Below are 20295 nucleotides of genomic sequence, written 5' to 3' on the forward strand. Positions count from 1 at the left end.
CAATCACAGCCCTTATTTGGCTCCTCCATGAACTTTTATGGTGCTTGTGTTGCTCCCCAAGTCTTTTTACATTTAACTGTGGCTCACGGGTAAGAAAGGTTGGGGATCCCTCATCTAGGCAATACCCTAAGTAGTGTTTTGCACTGCTGAAAAACTTTTTTACTCGCTCACAACTTTTTTCTCACTCCAAATACAGTCAATGGGCATTTTCTCTGCAAATTTCTTGTCGTGGCAACCATGAATTCAACCTGGCCAAAAAATTCCCTCGTCACTACCTAGTAGTGAGCACCAATAGCATAAATTTGGTGTACTTTTCCTAACTTTAACAATTAAGTGTTAATTGCCTCTATAGTTTGTGTCTATTTACATTCTCAAATGATGCAGGCATTTAAAAACTTCTATGAAGTGCCCTGAAACACATTTGATCTTGGGTGCTATGGAAATTCCTCTGGTGTTTTATGAAAAAGATTTTTTAGTTTTTTCCTTATGGTTTCCTTAATTTCCTTGTTCCTTATACTATAGATAATGGGGTTTAGCATTGGAGTTACTACTGTATAAATCATAGACACAGACTTATTTGTCTCAGTAAAATAGGCAATGCCGGGACCTAAATAAATAAAAAGAATGGTTCCATAGAATAAGAAAACAACTGCCAGATGGGAAGCACAAGTAGAGAAAGCTTTTCTCCTCCCGTGAGCGCAATGGATGTTAATAATGGTGCGAATTATTTGAGCGTAGGAAACAAAAGTCAAAAACAAGCAGCAAATTCCAAGTATAAAAGCTGCAATATACATCAGCACCTCATTCAGCCAGGTATCTTGGCAGGAGAGCTTGAAGAAAGGAGGCTCTTCACAGAAATAATGGTCAAGATGGTGGGACCTGCAGAAAGGCAGCTTAAATGTAAGCACAACATGGATGATGGAGTTGGTAAAGCCAACAGTCCAGCAACCAACTGCCATGCAGATGCAGAACCTCTTATTCATGACCATATTGTACTGTAATGGGTTACAGATGGCTGCAAACCTGTCATAGGCCATAACTGCTAGCAGCATACTCTCAGTACCACCCAGGGCTAAATGTAAATACATCTGTAAAGAACATTCCAAGAGTGAAACACTTCTATCCAACATCACAGTAATAATAAGGAGTTTAGGCACTATGGTGGAAGAGAAGCCAATGTCTACTACAGAGAGGTTTCTTAGGAAAAAATACATGGGCGTCTGTAGCTGTGTATTCATTCTCACTACTATGAGAAGTAGGAAATTTCCCCACAGTGTGATGATATATATTATCAGTAATATTAGGACACAAAGAGCCTTTTGGTATGGGACGTCAGTGAGGCCAAGAAGAATAAATCTGTTCTCGGTGGTTAGATTTGAGTTCTTGGTGAAGCTCATTTTGACATAACTAGATGGAAAGAAAGTGTGAGACAACATTAGCTACACAGATTTATTCATGAGATCTGTAAGTACATTTTATTTAAAGGATCAGTGGTGAAATCGGAAGATTACTATAAAATCAGCAGCTGTGGATCTAATGAAAGAGTATTGTAGACAGGGTCGGACTGGGGGGGAAGGTTGACCAGGGCTGCCGCTCCAGGGGCCCTGCACCCCCCAAGGTGCCCCCGTTGGCCACATGCCCTCGCAGGGGCCCCGCCGCACCCCCTAACCCCCGCAACAGGGGCACCAGCCACTGCCCGATGTCCTCCCCTGATCACCCGTCAGTGAAATGCATCAGAGGAGGGACACCTGTGAGCGGGGGAGCACCAACAGGGTTTGGGTTTGGTTCCGCCGGGCCCACCAGGTTTTTTCCTTGTGTCCCAGCAGCCCAGTCCGACCCTGACCGTAGGTAGATACAGTATTTAGAGGACACATGGCATTTGGGGCATAAAACAATTAAATAAGAGAATATTTGAAAATATATATAATATGAAGAAGCCTGTCTGCTTCTGCAATCACTCTGCAATTCAATATTAAGGACAAGCCTGGGTCTGATGTACTTTATTCAGTTAGGATGTAAGCTGGAAATCTCTAATTTAATATTACAAAAAAAGTATATATATATTAACACTGGGGTCTTGGGAGTGATTAAGATCAGATACTATCTACATGGAGTTTCAGCAGTCTTGTTTTTGTGTGGGTTTCCTTTTGGTCTCCCAAAACCATGCAGGCAGGTGTGTGAGCAAGGGGTACAGAGCTGCACTTGGGCTGAACTGGAGAGTGGGATGGAAAATCCCTGTGCATTTCATTGCCTTTCATAAAAGTGGCTCTATGCCATGCACCTACCTTTCCTGTATAGCCCAATAATCCTGGGCTTATTGTTGGGAAATTTAAACAAATCAGTTATTTGCAATTTTTATATAGACATTATAATATATATATATATTTTAATTAATATATAAAATATACTCCTGGGCATCCCGCCTACTGATAGCAAGAAACTGGAAATCAAACGTGATCCCCACATTAAAAGACATATTACTCTTGATCAACGGTAACAGCACCACGGAATATTACAATGCCAGAAATAATCATCTGCTGCACAAGTACCATGCGAGATGGGACTCATGGAACACCAGCAAATATGCTGAAAAATTCCTGTTAGATATTTCATCTGACTTCTCCTAAACATGAAACCTATGATATAACTGAGTAATAGACACAACTGTAACTTGCCTTGAATCGGAACAAAACCAAGATATAGATGGCCTATATTTGATGTCTTTTCTCTCCGCTTACTTTTATTTTTTTTCCAAATACCCTATATTAGGTTCTTACTGTCCTCTTCCGTTTTTCCCTTTTCTATTCTACTGTCTTCTTTTTCCTTTCTCCTCTCTATTATTTGTTCTTTGATATTTACATAATTGGTGAAACCCGAAACAATTTAAAAACACTTGCACAATATGCGATGCAATGTTTTTTGCTGTATCCTTTACATCTCATGTACTATTTCATATAACTGTAACAATGCTGCTCTAAACTTTTTTTTTTCACCAATAAAAAGAGTTAAGAACAAAAAAATATATATACTCCTGATAGATGTTATAGGGATCTTATTGCTTGTGATTATTTTGTTGCTGGCACAACTCTTTGAGGCTGATTTACTAATCCACGAATCCGAATGGGAAAAATTCGGATTGGAAACGAACATTTTGAGACTTTTTCGTATTTTTTTGCGATTTTTTTGAGCCCATAGGGCTCAATGGCACTCTGCAGCTCCAACCCAGCCCAAGGAAAGTCTCCCATAGGGCTCAATGGCACTCTGCAGCTCCAACCCGGCCCAAGGAAAGTCTCCCATAGGGCTCAATGGCACTCTGCAGCTCCAACCCGGCCCAAGGAAAGTCTCCCATAGGGCTCAATGGCACTCTGCAGCTCCAACCCGGCCCAAGGAAAGTCTCCCATAGGGCTCAATGGCACTCTGCAGCTCCAACCCGGCCCAAGGAAAGTCTCCCATAGGGCTCAATGGCACTCTGCAGCTCCAACCCGGCCCAAGGAAAGTCTCCCATAGGGCTCAATGGCACTCTGCAGCTCCAACCCGGCCCAAGGAAAGTCTCCCATAGGGCTCAATGGCACCCTGCAGCTCCAACCCGGCCCAAGGAAAGCCTCCCATAGGGCTCAATGGCACTCTGCAGCTCCAACCCGGCCCAAGGAAAGTCTCCCATAGGGCTCAATGGCACTCTGCAGCTCCAACCCGGCCCAAGGAAAGTCTCCCATAGGGCTCAATGGCACTCTGCAGCTCCAACCCGGCCCAAGGAAAGTCTCCCATAGGGCTCAATGGCACTCTGCAGCTCCAACCTGGCCCAAGGAAAGTCACGATACCGAAGCTTGAATGAATCCCAAATTTTCGTACTCGGCGTGATGGCTACGAAAAAGTTGCGACAATTCGTGCAAGTTGTAACGCTACGAAAAAGTCGCGACAATTTACGGAAAAGTTGTAACGGCTACGAAAAAGTCGCGACAATTTACGAAAAAATCACAAAATACCGATTATTACGAAAAAAATCGCAAAATACCGATCATTACGAAAAAAACGCATTCGGACACTTTTCGGACGTTCGTGGATAGTAAATGTGCCCCTTTGTGTCTAATTAAATGTTTCTAAACATCTTCAAAACACTTACCTTGAGGCCATTTATATGAGGACTTGACAAAAACAAAAATTCCACTTATGCTTTATCAGTGTCTTAAATAATTTATTTTGTCTTTGAAAGCAACCCTCATTGTAATTACAGTAAGGATATCTCTGCTGTGTGAGGCATGGCTGATGTGAAAAAAAGATTGAGAAGATCTCTTCCAGCTCAGTAGAGGATTGCCATACCGGAGACACATTGCTGGGAGTAGGAGCGCTTATATATTATTCCTTTGTATCCCTGAAGCAATCCCTCCCAGGTCAATTGACCCTCCCAGGTCAATTAAATCATAGAATAATTGAGTATAAAGCTACGACTCCTTTGGAAAGAATAATGTACATGACAAATGGATAATTCTATAATATATAATTGCTCTAATTCAAAGACAAAAGCATATAAGAAATGTGAATACATCCAGTGTATTACTGTGACACTAAATTTATATAGTGCAACAGATTTTCATTGAAATATTTACAAATCAATATTATATAATAACAATATATACTCAAAATATGTTTCGACATCATTGCACATAGTGCATATGGGATATTTTGATGGTGCACCATAAAATAACTGAACAAAACATTGTAGATGTGGTTTTCTTGGCTAAAGGTGTACCCAGGACCAGATCTTCATAGCAATTCATTTAAGCTTTTAGAAGCTTTTAGCATAGTGTTTACTTCCCCTATGGCTTGGCCCATCGTTCCTGGGAAGGTTTTGTCTGCCTAAGAGTTGGGCCTAATTTATCGTTGGAAGGAAGAGTTGTTTGACATGATTCAAGATTCCGTAGTCTTCAAAAACCACCACATGTTCTTTCTCTTCGGCTTTCACATGCTCAGAAAAGTGGATGTCTGCTGTAGAACCTTTGACTTTGGCCACTTAAAAAGTATGCCCTAAGGGAAGTGAAGTCAGGAACACTGACCCAGTAAATAAGGTATGTAGGTAGTGGTAGGTGAGCTCCTATCATAATACACCCTAGGTTTGACCAGAAAAAGCTATTCTGAGCTTCTATATAGAAGTGGCAGAGTGATGGTATCTGTTCTAGGTGATACTGCCTGTTAGTGTAGGGATGGTAGTGGAAAGGGAATCAGGTTAGATGCTGTACATCCCTGGAGGTCCCTTTGGAGGTAGAGTGGGATCCTGCTAAGCAAGTCCTCAAAGAGGAATGTCAGGGTGTAACATAATCTGCTGTTGTATTGCTGTAACCACTTTACCTCAACTTAATCTGTGGTTGTATGTGAATACTTTATTTTGGGTGCTATTGGTTTAAGATCTTCTGACCTCCAGAAAATCTGTTTGCGTCGTTGAGCACAATGTGGGTACTTTTCAGAAATAGTTTTTGTTTTTCATTTGTTTTCTTATGGTGCTTTTGACATCTTTATTTCTCATGCTGTAGATGATAGGATTCAGCATTGGGATCACAGTTGAATAAATAATGGACAATGTATTGCCTATGCTTGAATATGCAGTGTGGGGGCTCATATACATGGTCAAGATGGTGCCATAGAACAGAGAGACCACTGTGAGATGGGATGTGCACGTGGAGAAAGATTTTTTTCTTCCATCACTAGAACGGATCTTCAGAATAGTGGAGATTATGTGAATATATGAAATCAGAATTAAAAGGAAGGAACACATGGCAATTATACTGGCTGTGATGTAATTGGCTAATTCATTGGGCCAAGTATCTCGGCAAGAGAGACGAAAGAAAGGAGGCATCTCACAGAAATAATGGTTAACATTGTGAGAACGGCAATAAGGCAGTTGAAAGGTAAAATAAACATGGAGGAAAGCACTGATAAAGGAAAGAATCCATGATCCAGCAGCCACACATATACAGAATGTCTTGTTCATAACTGTATTGTAGTGTAATGGCTGACATATGGCTGCATACCTGTCACAGGCCATAACAGCTAAAATCAAACACTCCGTCCCACCTACGGCTAAACCAAAGAACATCTGAAATGAACAGTCTAAGACAGAAACACTTCTATCCTGTGATAAAGTGTTTATTATTATTCTGGGGACTATGGTGGAAGATAAACAAATGTCCAAAATGGAGAGGTTGCTCAGGAAAAAGTACATGGGAGTCTGCAGCTGCTCATTGATCCTCACTATGATGATAAGCAGGGAGTTTCCTGACAGTGTGGTTATATAGATTACAAAGAATATTGAGACATATATTGCCTGTAGGTATGGGATATTGGTGAGGCCAAGAAGGATGAATCTTTTTGATGAGGTTTGATTTGAGTTCTCCATATCACTTAGCAAGATACAGCTGAAAGGAAAAAAGACATGGATTGAAGTCTTTGAAATGATCAACCTGCTTTAATTTATTATTCATTTCAAATTTATAATATTACACTCATTTGCTTAACTTATCTTCTCATCTATGAGATGATTAATGGTTAATACTTATTTAATGTTTTTATTAAAAGCTATCCTACATAGTGCTCCAATATACATTTTAGTTTAAGATATGGTGATTGGAAAAGCTAGAAAGCTTAGCTTAGATTAGAAAGCTTTACCATACTTGAGTAAACAGCCCTAGACACACTCTCTGTTTAAGATAGTTGAAAAAAGACCAGAGTCCATCAAGTTCCACCCTTCCAAGTAAATCTAGCACTCACAACCTATACTTACCAATCTAAAAAGATAGCAGCTGCAATTTTAGCTTGGTCTGACTACACTTCCCTGCCTGCGTCTCTTTGCTGTGGGTTCAGATTACAGCAGAGAGGGGAGGAGGAGAAGGAAGAGGAGCAAACTGAACAGACTTGTGCTGTGCCCTAAGAGAAGGAGAGAAGTCTGACACAGAGGATCTTGTATACATAATAGAAGGAAAGAAACATGGTTCTTCTTTTGATTGAGGACTCAATCCTCTTAACTCTTTTGGTCCCGTAACTGTCTCCGAGGTCTCCCACCTTCTTTTGTCTGTTCCCCTCACCACTTGCTCTCTTGACCCTATGCCTTCCTCTCTGCTCAAACACTGCATTCCTGAACTTACTCCAGCTCTTACTCACATCTTTAACTCTTCTCTGACCTCTGGAAGCTTCCTCTCTTCCTTCAAATAGGCCTGTGTCAAGCCCATCCTAAAAAAGGCCACACTGGACCAGTCCTGTCTCTCTAACTACCGCCCTGTCTCACTTCTACCGCTTGCCTCCAAAATCTTAGAGCGCATTGTCTTCTCCCGTATTACTAACTTTCTCAATGACCATAATTTATTAGACCCTCTGCAATCTGGTTTTCGGCCTGCGCACTCTACTGAGACAGCGTTGTGCAGAGTTACAAACGATCTTTAGGTTGCCAAAGCCAAAGGTCACTTTTCCATACTAATCCTCCTAGATCTATCGGCTGCGTTTGATACGGTTGACCACTCTCTCCTGATGCAAATTCTGCATTCGATTGGTCTCGGCAGTCAGGCTGCATCCTGGATCTCTTCTTATGTCTCTAACCGCTCTTTCACTGTCTCCTACGCTAACAACACCTCATCTCCAGTTCCTCTTAATGTGGGGGTACCCCAAGGCTCTGTACTTAATGTGGGGGTACCCCAAGGCTCTGTACTTAATGTGGGGGTACCCCAAGGCTCTGTACTTAATGTGGGGGTACCCCAAAGCTCTGTACTTAATGTGGGGGTACCTCAAGGCTCTGTACTTGGGCCGTTGTTGTTCTCCCTTTACACGCTGTCTTTGGGAGATCTTATCCGTTCATTTGGCTTCAAATATCATCTATATGCTGATGATATCCAATTTTATCTGTCGACCCCTTCATTAACAGTTGGAACTGAGACTCAAATCTCTAACTGCCTCCTGGCTATCTCTAATTGGATGAACCAACGCCACCTCAAACTCAACCTAACAAAAACTGAACTAATGATCTTTCCGCCTAAGCCTGGTCCTACCCCCCCCCTTTTCTATCTCTATTGATGGCACCCTCATCAACCCTGTCGATTCGGCACGTTGTTTGGGGGTGATCTTTGACTCCAGTCTCTCCTTTTCTGACCACATTAACACCACTGTCAAAACCTGTCACTTTTTCTTATGCAATATTGCCAAAATTCGTCCCTTTCTTTCTACTGCAACAGCTAGGCTGCTCATGCATGCTCTCATCCTGTCACGACTGGACTACTGTAACCTGCTATTAACCGGCCTCCCTAACTCCCATCTTTCCCCCCTACAGTCTATATTAAACACTGCTGCCAGAATTCTCCTCCTCTCATCCAGGAGAGTTAAGGCCCTTCCCCTGCTAAAGTCCTTATCGTGGCTTCCTATTAAACAAAGAATATCCTACAAACTTCTTCTCCTAACCTTCAAAGCCCTCCATTCCTTTGCTCTTCACTACATTCCGGGCCGTTCCCGGCCGACTCCTTCGTTCCTCGCAGAGCAATCGCTTGGTTGCGCCCCCCACTACTACTGTGGTTTCCCGCCTTAACCCTTTCTGCCTGGCTGCCCCCTACATTTGGAATGCCCTCCCTGATTTCCTCCGGAGAGAATCCTGCCCCAGTCTTTTTAAAACTAAGGTTAAAGACTCCCTTTTGGAGCACTCGCCCAGCACCTGATCTGGGAACTGGCACTTATATTGTAGTGTCACCCACTGTGACCTACAGCACTTATATTTGCCTATTTGTGTCTGTAAGTTACCCTCCCATATAGATTGTAAGCTCTACGGGGCAGGGACCTCCATCCTCTTGTGCCTTTGACTCTTACCCTCCCATATAGATTGTAAGCTCTACGGGGCAGGGACCTCCTTCCTCTTGTGTCCTCGACTCTTAACTTATTGCTGCTGTATTTATCTGTATTTATTATTATACCGTATATACTCGAGTATAAGCCGAGATTTTCAGCCCTAAAAAAGAGCTGAAAAAGTAATCCTCGGCTTATATTCGGGTATATACGGTAGATGCTGATGTAACGCTGCCCAAGTGCGTAGCCGCACGCACCCAACCCTCCCCCGGCCGACGCGTGTACATGCGCTTACTCTGCGACCCCCTCTCTGTAAAATACCCCCGTAAAATACCTTGCTACAGGCAGCGAGCGCAGCTAGACCATTCAGACCAGCTAGACCATACAGCCATCGGACGCGTACCGGCATTCGGCGCACACGTGTCATGTCGCACTCTGCGTGACGTGCGTGAGTGTGCGCCGAATGCCGGTACGCGTCCGATGGCTGTAGCAAGGTATTACGGGCTGCCGTTTTTCGTAAAATTGCGGATTGTTGTCTCCGTGGTAAAAGAACTTTCATTTAAATGAGCTGTTTAATGAATAAAGCAAGACCTATGCATTCTCCCTTGCACCGTTTGAGGCATTCTGATATCTTTGGTTACAAGGAGAGCCAGCTCGGCAGATAAGAGTTTAATGGTCATTAACACTCAGCTAAACTCTTATCTGCCGAGCTGGCTCTCCTTGTAACCAAAGATATCAGAATGCCTCAAACGGTGCAAGGGAGAATGCATAGGTCTTGCTTTATTTATAAGTTCATGCCATTTTTTGCACCTGACAGTTCATCAATATGAAAATGGACATTATGCCTCAGGGGGATCGCACATCCTGCCAGACACATTCGGAGACATGTCTCATCCTTTGGCTTTGATTTCTCTTATTTTATGCTCCTTAAGTCGCCAATGATTTTTTTCTCTGCTCTAATAGGGCTGCAGTATGTGACACGTTGCACAGAAGCCTTATAACACACATGCTCCAGGGCAGGGGTAGGGAACCTTGGCTCTCCAGCTGTTATGGAACTACCAGTCCCACAATGCATTGCAGGAGTCTGACAGCCACAGTCATAGTTAATTAAGGAAAATGCTTGATGGGATTTGTAGTTTTATCACAGCTGGAGAGCCAAGGTTTCCTACCCCTGCTCCAGGGCTTTCTCTTCAGTGGGCAACAAAACCACTGACCCAGGCTGCCCTAAAAATGGATGTCTATTAGTAACCAAAGTCAAATATGCAAAAGTAAACATATTAGAAAGGGAGAGTGGATACCCATGGGCCCCCTGGAGGACCTGGCTGCCTTCCACCCCTCCGTGCCATCACTCATGATGATAACTCCATCCCCAATATGTAATAAAAGCCAAAACAGTAAGACGATGGAATACACAAATGTCTACAGTTATAGTATGAGTTGAGGTTTTCTACTTTTTGTTTTGCTTTCTGTTCTACATTCCCCCTATGTACCCCCTTTTTCCTTCTGTGCCGGGATATCACTGTACTACATGCAAACCTTTCCTTTCTAATCACCCAAATTAAAATGATAACATGGTTGGCCAGTTGGACTAGTAATCCAGCGCTGCCCTTACTACTCAGACACAAGCTAGTGTGCAGGTGTGTTAAAAGAAATGGATGCCTAGGCTTATACTCGAGTCAATAAGTTTTTCCAGTTTTCTTAGGTAAAATTAGGTACCTCGGCTTATATTCGGATCGGCTTATACTCGAGTATATTTATCTATTATCTTATTAACACCCTGTTTGTATTAATGTATTCTACTGTACAGCACTGCGTACATAAGTAGCGCTTTATAAATAAAGATATACAGACATACATACATACATTATTATTATTATTATTAACATTTATTTATAAAGCGCCAACATATCCCACAGCGCTGTACAATAAGTGGGTTTCATACATTGGGCATACAGAGTAACATATAAAGCAATCAATAACCGATACAAGAGGGGAAGAGAGCCCTGCCCAAAAGAGCTTACACTCTACATTATTATTATTAACATTTATTTATAAAGCGCCAACATATCCCGCAGCGCTGTACAATAAGTGGGTTACATACATTGGGCATACAGAGTAACATATAAAGCAATCAATAACCGATACAAGAGGGGAAGAGAGCCCTGCCCAAAAGAGCTTACACTCTACATTATTATTATTAACATTTATTTATAAAGCGCCAACATATCCCGCAGCGCTGTACAATAAGTGGGTTACATACATTGGGCATACAGAGTAACATATAAAGCAATCAATAACCGATACAAGAGGGGAAGAGAGCCCTGCCCAAAAGAGCTTACAATCTACATTATTATTATTAACATTTATTTATAAAGCGCCAACATATCCCGCAGCGCTGTACAATAAGTGGGTTACATACATTGGGCATACAGAGTAACATATAAAGCAACCAATAACCGATACAAGAGGTGCAGAGAGCCCTGCCCAAAAGACCCTACAATCATCTGCATATAGACATTAAAGGATAACTTGTCCTCATTATTCATAATTTTGTTGTTCAATAAAGTTTCTGTTTTTGTTTAGGAACCACTGGTGTTCGATAAATGTATTCAACCTGAGAGTTACAGTTTAACTACACTCTTCCTCCACTAATACAGTGATGGTGAATCCTGAGTGCAAGAGTTGCATGTGAGTCCCAGTGGGACTTGTTGGGAGTTGCCAATCACCCTACTGGGTTGAGGGCAAGTAATGGAGAAAATACAGTTTCCTATGCCTTTAGGTAACAGAGTTCAGCCCTACATTTCCCGATAGACTTTTATACTAAGCAGAAACGCACTCTCCTTCTCTCACACAGAATCCTGTGCCCAGGCTGTGCCTCAGGTGTCTCTGGATGAAAATAAACCAAATAACGAGGATCAGCCTGTTGTTGCCTGGTAGGGAGATCTGCAACGAGGGAGGGAAGCAGATAATCAGCAGTTGTTGCAGTCTTTTAGATATGTCATTTCCATTATGGGCACCTGGCTTATGGCTAGTTTTGGATGACTATTAGTGATGAGCGAATCTGTCCTATTTCGCTTTGCTAAAAAACTAGCAAAACTGCAGAAAAAGTTGCGCAATGGAAAAAAAGCTACCATGTGTCTTTTTTTGATGCAACAGCGACCTTTTTGACAAGACCACTACTTTTTTGATGCAACCGCAACTTTTTTGACGGCAAATGTTTGCCACTGTTTTGCAAAAAAATCCACCAAGGTGAAATGCGGAATTTCGCTGCAAATCCATGCCTGGCTCATCTCAAATGACTATCCCATCTTAAGCACCTGAAAAACAAAATGATTTGTCCTTCCTAAACATATATTGGGCCTTCCCTGCTATCATAATAATGCACATTCTATTATAGAATAATGCAGTGCCTGGATCTCAACAAAGACAACTAAGATAGTATATATAGAAATACTGCTACTGAATCATATAGAGTATCCCATAACTTATATAACACTCCCCAACTTTGTTGCTTGGACCATGAAAGTTCATCCAAAAACAAAACAGCAAAAACCTTTGTTGTCTCATAGTCACAATACTTGCACTGCACTTATTTTTGCATCATTAACTGAAACTATGCCATAAAGCCCTAGTTTTCATACAGTACTACATTCCCCTTAGGTGTAATGCTATTACATCTCATGTTCAAAGATGGTACCGTGTTATGTGAAATATAAATGACACAAATCCACAGAGAGGTGGAATTACATTTCCTAAACGGCAAACATCACTCTCACACATTTATACAGCAGTAAGAAAATAATAATTTAAACAAGAACCATGACAATTCTCATTACTGTACTTGTACAAACAACTGATCGTTATTAGACACTATGGAAGAGAACTATGTACTCTCTGCTGGGTTTTTATCTTTTTATTTTCCTTTGTCCTATACTGCCTCCCAGTATATATTACTGTTGAGAGACTTATCATTAAGGCAATGAATGAATTTGTGTATATATATAAAATGTGTATATGTGTGATATGATTTCTTACCTGTCTTTACAATTCATTTTTCAAAATATTTCTGATTTGGTTTCATTTCTCCAGTTCTGGCATTTTTATGTGAAGCGGAACGAAGCACGAACTGGGTGACACTTGCTCTTAAAAATCATTTATTAATTGCCTGGGGGGGGGAGGGGTTCCCAGATGTGGGTGCCTTTAGACAAATCTCATCTGGAAATCACTTGTGAGTTTTAATGGCTCCCAACACAATTAGAGTTCTCGGGAGCATTAGAATAAATCAGATATCTGTTAAGTTGAAGAACTGTAGGGGTTCCTTCATGGTGAGGGCAGCGAGTCTGGGGAATTCCCTGGCGGGTAATGTTGTGATGGTAGTTATTTGAGAGCTTGAGTGTGGGGTGCAGGATCAGTGTCAGGCTGGCCAACAGTGAGTGACCCGCAGGTTGGAGCCTATATGCTGAGTAACCCGGAAAACTCCCTTTAATGGCAGGATAGTGAGCGAAGGCCATTGTGAGGTGAATCAAATAGATTTAATGAACCAATAAAAAAAGTAACAAAAACAGATGTGAAACCAGAACAAAAATAGAGTTGAAATACAGGCCTGTGATGAGGCAGAGATAAAACGGAGTCCGGTAACAGGCAAGAAGGTCAGGGCTGGCAGAAGACTGGTAAGGTCTGTAAGGCAGGCAGCAGGAAAGCAAGGTCAAGTATACAGGCTGGAGGTCAAATCAGGGAATCCACAGAAGACAGGAACAAGGTGGGGACAGGTGAACGGGAGCAAGGAATCAAGCAGGGCACAGGCAGGGAGCTTGGGGACCAGGAATGGTGGAGTCACAGAATCACAGCATAACAGGCTAGATCAGGCTCTGGAGCAACGATGATCGAGCAACTGGGAGTTGCAAAGAGCAGGTTTATAAAGGCCCCTAATTGCTAGACCAACAACACATAAGATTAATAAGATCGGTGGAGACAAGAGGGAAGCAGGTAGAGATGTTGAATGCACATTGGGGCAACTGACCCCACATAGCTCAAAGAGCCTCCTGTGGTGCAGCAGATAATGTAGTGATGGGCAAAACAATTTGGCAGGCATGGATTCACGGCGAAATTCCGCATTTCGCCATTGGTGGATTAGTTCGAGAAACGGGAAAAATTGTCGCCCACGGAGAAAAAATGACGTTCAAATGGGAGAGATTCGCTCATCACTAGATAAATGCAGTCACAGTTCAGCATAAAGTCCAGAGTTTGATTCCCCACAGTGTGCTTAACCAAGGGGTTGGGTCCCTTGACCAGATCCAGAGTACAACTGTTGAAAGTATTAGTGCATTTTGTTGTATCCCCCCCATAAACCTGTTACATAACCAGTAATGAACTGATCAAACTAATTTTGATTTATTCATCTGGATTAAAAGTTCTGTAAACTTGACTGATATCACTTCACTTGCAGCTACTGGTTTGAATGATAGACACAAACTTATTTGCCACAGTGAAGACGATAATGCCAGGACCTCAATAAATAAAGAAATTGGTTCCATAAAATAGAGACGACAGCCAGATGGGAAGCACAAGTAGAGAAAGCTCTTCTCCTCCCCTGAGTGGAACGGATGTTGATAATGGTGAAATTACTTGAGAATAGGAAACAAGAGTCAGAAGCAAGGAGCAAATTCCAAGTATCTTTTTCAGCCAGGTATCTTGGCATAAGTTGAGGAAAGGGGGCTTTCCACAGAAATAATGGTCAAGATGGTGGGACCTGCAGAAAGGCAGCTTAAATGTAAGCGCAATGTAGATGAAATGCTGAGGCATTACCGAGCAGCATGGCTTTTTATACTTTACCGCTCCCCTATGATCTACATTAGTAATACCGAATGGAGAACAGGGGGAGAGTGCTGGGTTAAAACTAGTTAACACAGTGCCCAGTTAACCAAAAAAGAAGCCATAGTCTGTACAGCCACCCTCTGTAGCCCACAATACTGACATAGATTTACATAGCAAAGTCCTTCCAGTTTTTTTGAGGTTCAGGTGTTGGTTGATGCAGGGAGCTGTAGTCTAGAAGCAGCTGATGGGCTACAGTTTGGGTAAGCCACATACACACAGTGCTGCAGCGAACTTCTTCTTCAGGGAGTTTTTTTGGTCTTCTCCACTAAAATTTTATACAAGCTTGAAATGTCTTAATTTATTTTGTGTTTGAAGGCAACCCTTATAATTACAATAAGGATATTGAGGTTGTATGTGAGAGAAAAAGACTGAGAACCATCTCTATGTATTCAATACAAGATTGTCACAGGTGGGACACATTGCTGTGTAGACCATAGTTAATTAGTTAAGTTGGGTTTAAAAAAGACCAAAGTCCCTCAAGTTCAAACCAAGCAAACCCTAGTGCACGTATACACACAGTTATACCAACCTATCTATAAACCCACATATACAGAATCTGCCATTACATGATCACTAGGAAGGGCATTCCACAACCTCACTGCCCTCACCGTGAGGAACCCCCTACGCTGCTTCAAATGGAAGCTCTGTTCCTCTCATCTATAGGAGTGTGGACTCTGGTACCTTGATTATTTTATGGGAAAAAACATCTCCCACTATCTGTCTATAATTGTACAGAGTAATCATGTCCCCTCACAAGCGCCTTTTTTTCAAGAGAAAACAACCCCAACCCTGACAGTCTAACCTCATAGTTTAACCCTTCCATCCCCTTTACCAGTTTAGTTGCAGTCTCTGCACTCTCTCCAGCTCATTAATATCCTTCTTAAGGACTGGAGCCCAAAACTGCCCCCCATACTCAAGGTGAGGCCTTACCAGGGACCTATAAAGGGGCAAAATGATGTTCTCATCCCTTGAGTCAATGCCCTTTTTATACAAGACAGCACTTTATTTGCTTTAGTAGCCACAGAATGACACTGCCTGGAATTAGACAACTTGTTATCTACAAAAAAACCCAGATCCTTCTTAATTAAGGATCCCCCAACACACTACCATTTAGTGTACAATTTGCATTTAGATTATTTCTACCAAAGTGCATAACTTTGCACTTATCAACATTGAACCTCATTTCCCAGTTTGCTGCCCAGTTTTCCAATTTAATCAAATCGCTCTGCAAAGCGGCAGCATCCTGCATGGAACTTATAGTTTTGCACCATTTATTATCATTAGCAGACCAGAGTTCTTAAAAATTGTTTCTTTATATCCCTGATGCAATCCCTCCCAAAATGTAAGTTGTGTTCAAGGATTTGAGACTTCTAGCTCATTTAGATCTCTCAGAATTTTACACTTTGATTCCTCACAAGTTCTACTTTTTAATAGAATAATTGAGTATAAAGCTATGGTTTGTTTGGAATAAAATGATGTACATGACAAATGGATTATTCTTTAATATATAGTTGCTCTGAGTCAAAGACAATTTTAGGCACAATGGACATCATTACACACAATTTTTAGGCACAATGGCTGAATACACAGGGTACAGTATATGACATTTTGGTGGCGCACCATTGTGATTGCATTGTAATGTGCCAACCCTGGGCTTGTTGCTAGAGATGTAGCGAACCTCACAAAAAAAGTTTGCGAACCCGTTCACGAACTTCTGCCAAAAAGTGCAAACTTTTGCGAACTTTGCGAACCCCATAGACATCAATGAGAAGGCAAACTTTAAAACCTAGAAAAGCCATTTCTGGCCAGAAAACTGATTTTAAAGTTTTTTAAAGGGTGCCACGACCTGGACAGTGACATGCAGGAGGGGGATCAAGGGCAAAAACTTCTCTGAAAATAACGTTGTTGACACAGCGTTGCGTTTTGTGCTGTAAAGGGCAGAAATCACACTACATTTCTAAACTTGTGTAATAAACTGCTTTAAAATGTCCGGCGTCTACATGCCAATCAAGTTGTGTAAAGGTTACAGCCGGTTCACACTCAAAGACAAAACGCTGCAGTAGTGGATACGGAATATATTATTGCTGGTGGAAAAACATCGCTCAGGTGATTTTATTGCAATGCAATGTCACAACTATGTGTAACGTGTTTGGTGCACTACTATGAATAACAGCAAACAGCACTGGACACGTTAAAGAACAGTAAGTTAAATAAAAAAATAAAAATAAAAAAAAAAGTGATCTCTGGTTGGTGCTGGGGGTGAACTACTAGGAGCAGCACACCAGTCCCCAACACAGCTAGACTAATAGCACTGGGCTCTATAAATCACAGTAGCAGACGGAGCTGCAGTACACAATGAAAAGAAGAGTAACAGTAATCAGAAAATAAAAGCAGTCCTTACAAGGACTATTGGGTTACAGCAGATGAGATCAGCAGGACAGCTGTCCCCACAGCTACATACAGAGCAGTAGAAAGTAGATCACTAGTCAGCAAAGCTACCTAAACTGTCCCTCAAACCCCTGCACAGCTCTCTCCCTATGCTAACTCATCAAGCACACACAGGCAGAATGTAAAATGGCTGCTGGGCTTCGGTTTATATATGGAAGGGAGTGGTCCGGGGGTGGTCCAGGAGGGAGAGCTGGCTGATTGGCTGCCATGTATCTGCTGGCTCTGGGGTGAGAGGTCAAAATTTGGCTCCAGCTAAGGCGAACCCAAAATTGCGATCATCGCTAAAAGTTCGCGAACTTGCGAACAACCGATGTTCGCGCAAATTAGTTCGCCGGCCAACAGTTCGCTACATCTCTACTTGTTGCATGGAACTGGATGTACTGTAGTAATCTAATGGGTGGGGTGCGGGAATGATTTCCAGGACTTGCCCCTTCCCATATTTTTTATGGCACTTAACACTTCCCTTCTATATATCAATACTGCACCATTTTGGGTTTTCTCTGGATCAGTTATGCAGCCTTTAACGGAAATAGTCCATCTGGATTTTAAAAAGTTCTGTACTTTTTAATAATTAAATTGATCATAGAATAATTGAGTATAAAGCTACGTCTTCTTTGAAAAGAATAATGTAATGTGACAAATGGACAATTCTATAATATATAGTTGCTCTAATTCAAAGACAAAAGCATATAAGAAATGTGAATACATCCAGTGTATTACTGCGACACTAAATGTATATAGTGCAACAGATTTCCATTTAAATATTTACAAATCGATATTATAAAATAACAATATATTATCAAAACATTTTTAGACATCATTACATATGGGATATTTTGGTGGTGCACCATAAAATAACTGAACAAAACATTTTAGATGTGGTCTTCTTGGCTAAAGGTGTACCCAGAACTAAATGTTTATAGCAAGTAATTTAAGCTTTTAGAAGTTTTAGCATAGTGTTTTACATTCCCTATGGTTTGGCCCATGGTTCCTGGGAAAGTTTTGGTTGCCTAATAGTTGGGCCTAATTTACCGTTGGATGGGAGAGTTGTTTGACATGCCAGGTAAAGGTGTTGCCCAGGAGGTGTCAAGATTCCGTAGTCTTCAAAAACCACCACATGTTCTGTCTCTTTGGCTTTCACAGGCTCAGAAAGGTGGATGTCTGCTGTAGAACCTTTGACTTTGTCCACTGAAAAGTATGTCCTAAGGGAGGTGAAGTCAGGAACATTGACTCAGTGAATATGGTATGTAGGTAGTGGTAGGTGAGCTCCTATCATAATACACCCTAGGTTTGGCCAGAAAGAGCCATTCTGAGCTACTACATAGAAGTGGCAGATGGATGGTATCTGTTCTAGGTAATACTGCCTGTTAGTGTAGGGATCGTAGTGGAAAGGGAATCAGGTTAGATGCATCCCTGGAGGTCCCTTTGGAGGTGATCCAGCTTCACTAAATGGAGTCACAGAGTTGAAGTGGGATCCTGCTAAGCAAGTCCTCAAAGAGGAATGTCAGGGTGTGACATGATCTGCTGTTATATTGCTGTAACCACTTTACCTCAACTCAATCATGGTTCTATGTGAGTATTTTATTTTGGTTGCTATTGGTTTAAGACCTTCTGGCGTCCATAAATTCTGTTTGCGTCATTGAGCACAATGTGGGGACTTTTCAGAAATAGTTTTTGTTTTTCATTTGTTTTCTTATGGTGCTTTTGACATCTTTATTTCTCATGCTGTAGATGATAGGATTCAGCATTGGGATCACAGTTGAATAAATAATGGACAATGTATTGCCTATGCTTGAATATGCAGTGTGAGGGCTCATATACATGGACAAGATGGTGCCGTAGAACAGAGAGACCACTGTGAGATGGGATGTACATGTGGAGAAAGATTTTTTTCTTCCATCACTAGAACGGATATTTAGAATAGTTGAGATTATGTGAATATATGAAATCAGAATTAAAAGGAAGGAACACATGGCAATTATACTGGCTGTGATGTAATTGGCTAATTCATTGGGCCAAGTATCTCGGCAAGAGAGACGAAAGAAAGGAGGCATCTCACAGAAAAAATGGTCAAGGTTGTGAGAACGGCAATAAGGCAGTTGGAAAGTAAAATACACATGGAGGAAAGCACTAGTAAAGGAAAGAGTCCATGATCCAGCGGCCATACATATACAGAATGTCTTGTTCATAACTGTATTGTAGTGTAATGGCTGACATATGGCTGCATACCTGTCATAGGCCATAACAGCTAGAATCAAACACTCCGTCCCACCTACAGCTAAATGGGAGAACATCTGTAATGCACAATCTAAGAGGGAAACACTTCTGTCCTGTGATAAAGTGCTTATCATCAGTCTGGGGACTATGGTGGAAGATAAGCAGATGTCCAAAATGGAGAGGTTGCTCAGGAAAAAGTACATGGGAGTCTGCAGCTGCTCATTGATCCTCACTACGATGATAAGCAGGGAGTTTCCTGACAGTGCGGTTATATAGATTATAAAGAATAATGAAACATATATTGCCTGTAGGTATGGGACATTGGTGAGGCCGAGAAGGAAGAATCTATCCGACGAGGTTTGATTTAAGTCCTCCATATCACTTAGCAAGATATAGCTGAAAGGAAAAAAGACATGGATTGAAGTCTTTCAAATGATCAACCTGCTTTAATTTATTATTAATTTCAAATTTATAATATTACATCACTCATTTGCTTAACTTATCTTCTCATCTATGAGATGATTAATGGTTAATACTTATTTAATGTTTTTATTAAAAGCTATCCTACATAGTGTTCCAATATACATTTTGGTTTGAGATATGGTGATTGGAAAAGCTAGAAAGCTTAGATTAGATTAGAAAGCTTTACCATACTTGAGTAAACAGCCCTAGACACACTCTCTGTTTAAGATAGTTGAAAAAGAGTCCATCAAGTTCCACCCTTCCAAGTAAACCTAGCACTCACAACCTATACTTACCAATCTAAAAAGATAGCAGCTGCAATTTTAGCTTGGTCTGACTACACTTCCCTGCCTGCGTCTCTTTGCTCTGGTTTCAGATTACAGCAGAGAGGAGAGGGGAGGAGGAGAAGGAAGAGGAGCAAATTGAACAGACTTGTGCTGTGCCCTAAGAGAAGGAGAGAAGTCTGACACAGAGGATCTTGTATAC

The 20295-nt window shown here is 41.5% G+C and overlaps 1 protein-coding gene across 1 annotated transcript; it reads right to left on the bottom strand.

The window, feature by feature from the left end:
* Positions 1 to 5455: 5455 nt before the first annotated feature.
* LOC108648286 (olfactory receptor 5B12-like) lies at positions 5456 to 18694 on the bottom strand. The gene is made up of 3 exons (XM_031891806.1): positions 18681 to 18694; positions 18163 to 18332; positions 5456 to 6072 (listed from the first exon to the last, which is right to left on the bottom strand). Exons 1-3 carry the CDS (start codon positions 18692 to 18694, stop codon positions 5456 to 5458), a joined length of 801 nt encoding a protein of 266 aa, XP_031747666.1.
* Positions 18695 to 20295: the final 1601 nt, after the last annotated feature.

This window comes from Xenopus tropicalis, chromosome 8 (genome assembly GCF_000004195.4).
Source record: "Xenopus tropicalis strain Nigerian chromosome 8, UCB_Xtro_10.0, whole genome shotgun sequence".
NCBI classification, from domain to species: Eukaryota; Metazoa; Chordata; class Amphibia; order Anura; family Pipidae; genus Xenopus; species Xenopus tropicalis.

Coding starts and splice junctions, on each gene's coding strand:
- LOC108648286 (XM_031891806.1), bottom strand. Junction 6,073..18,162: donor AACAACTCTCCCATCCAACG/GTAAATTAGGCC, acceptor TCTTTGGTTTAG/CCGTAGGTGGGACGGAGTGT.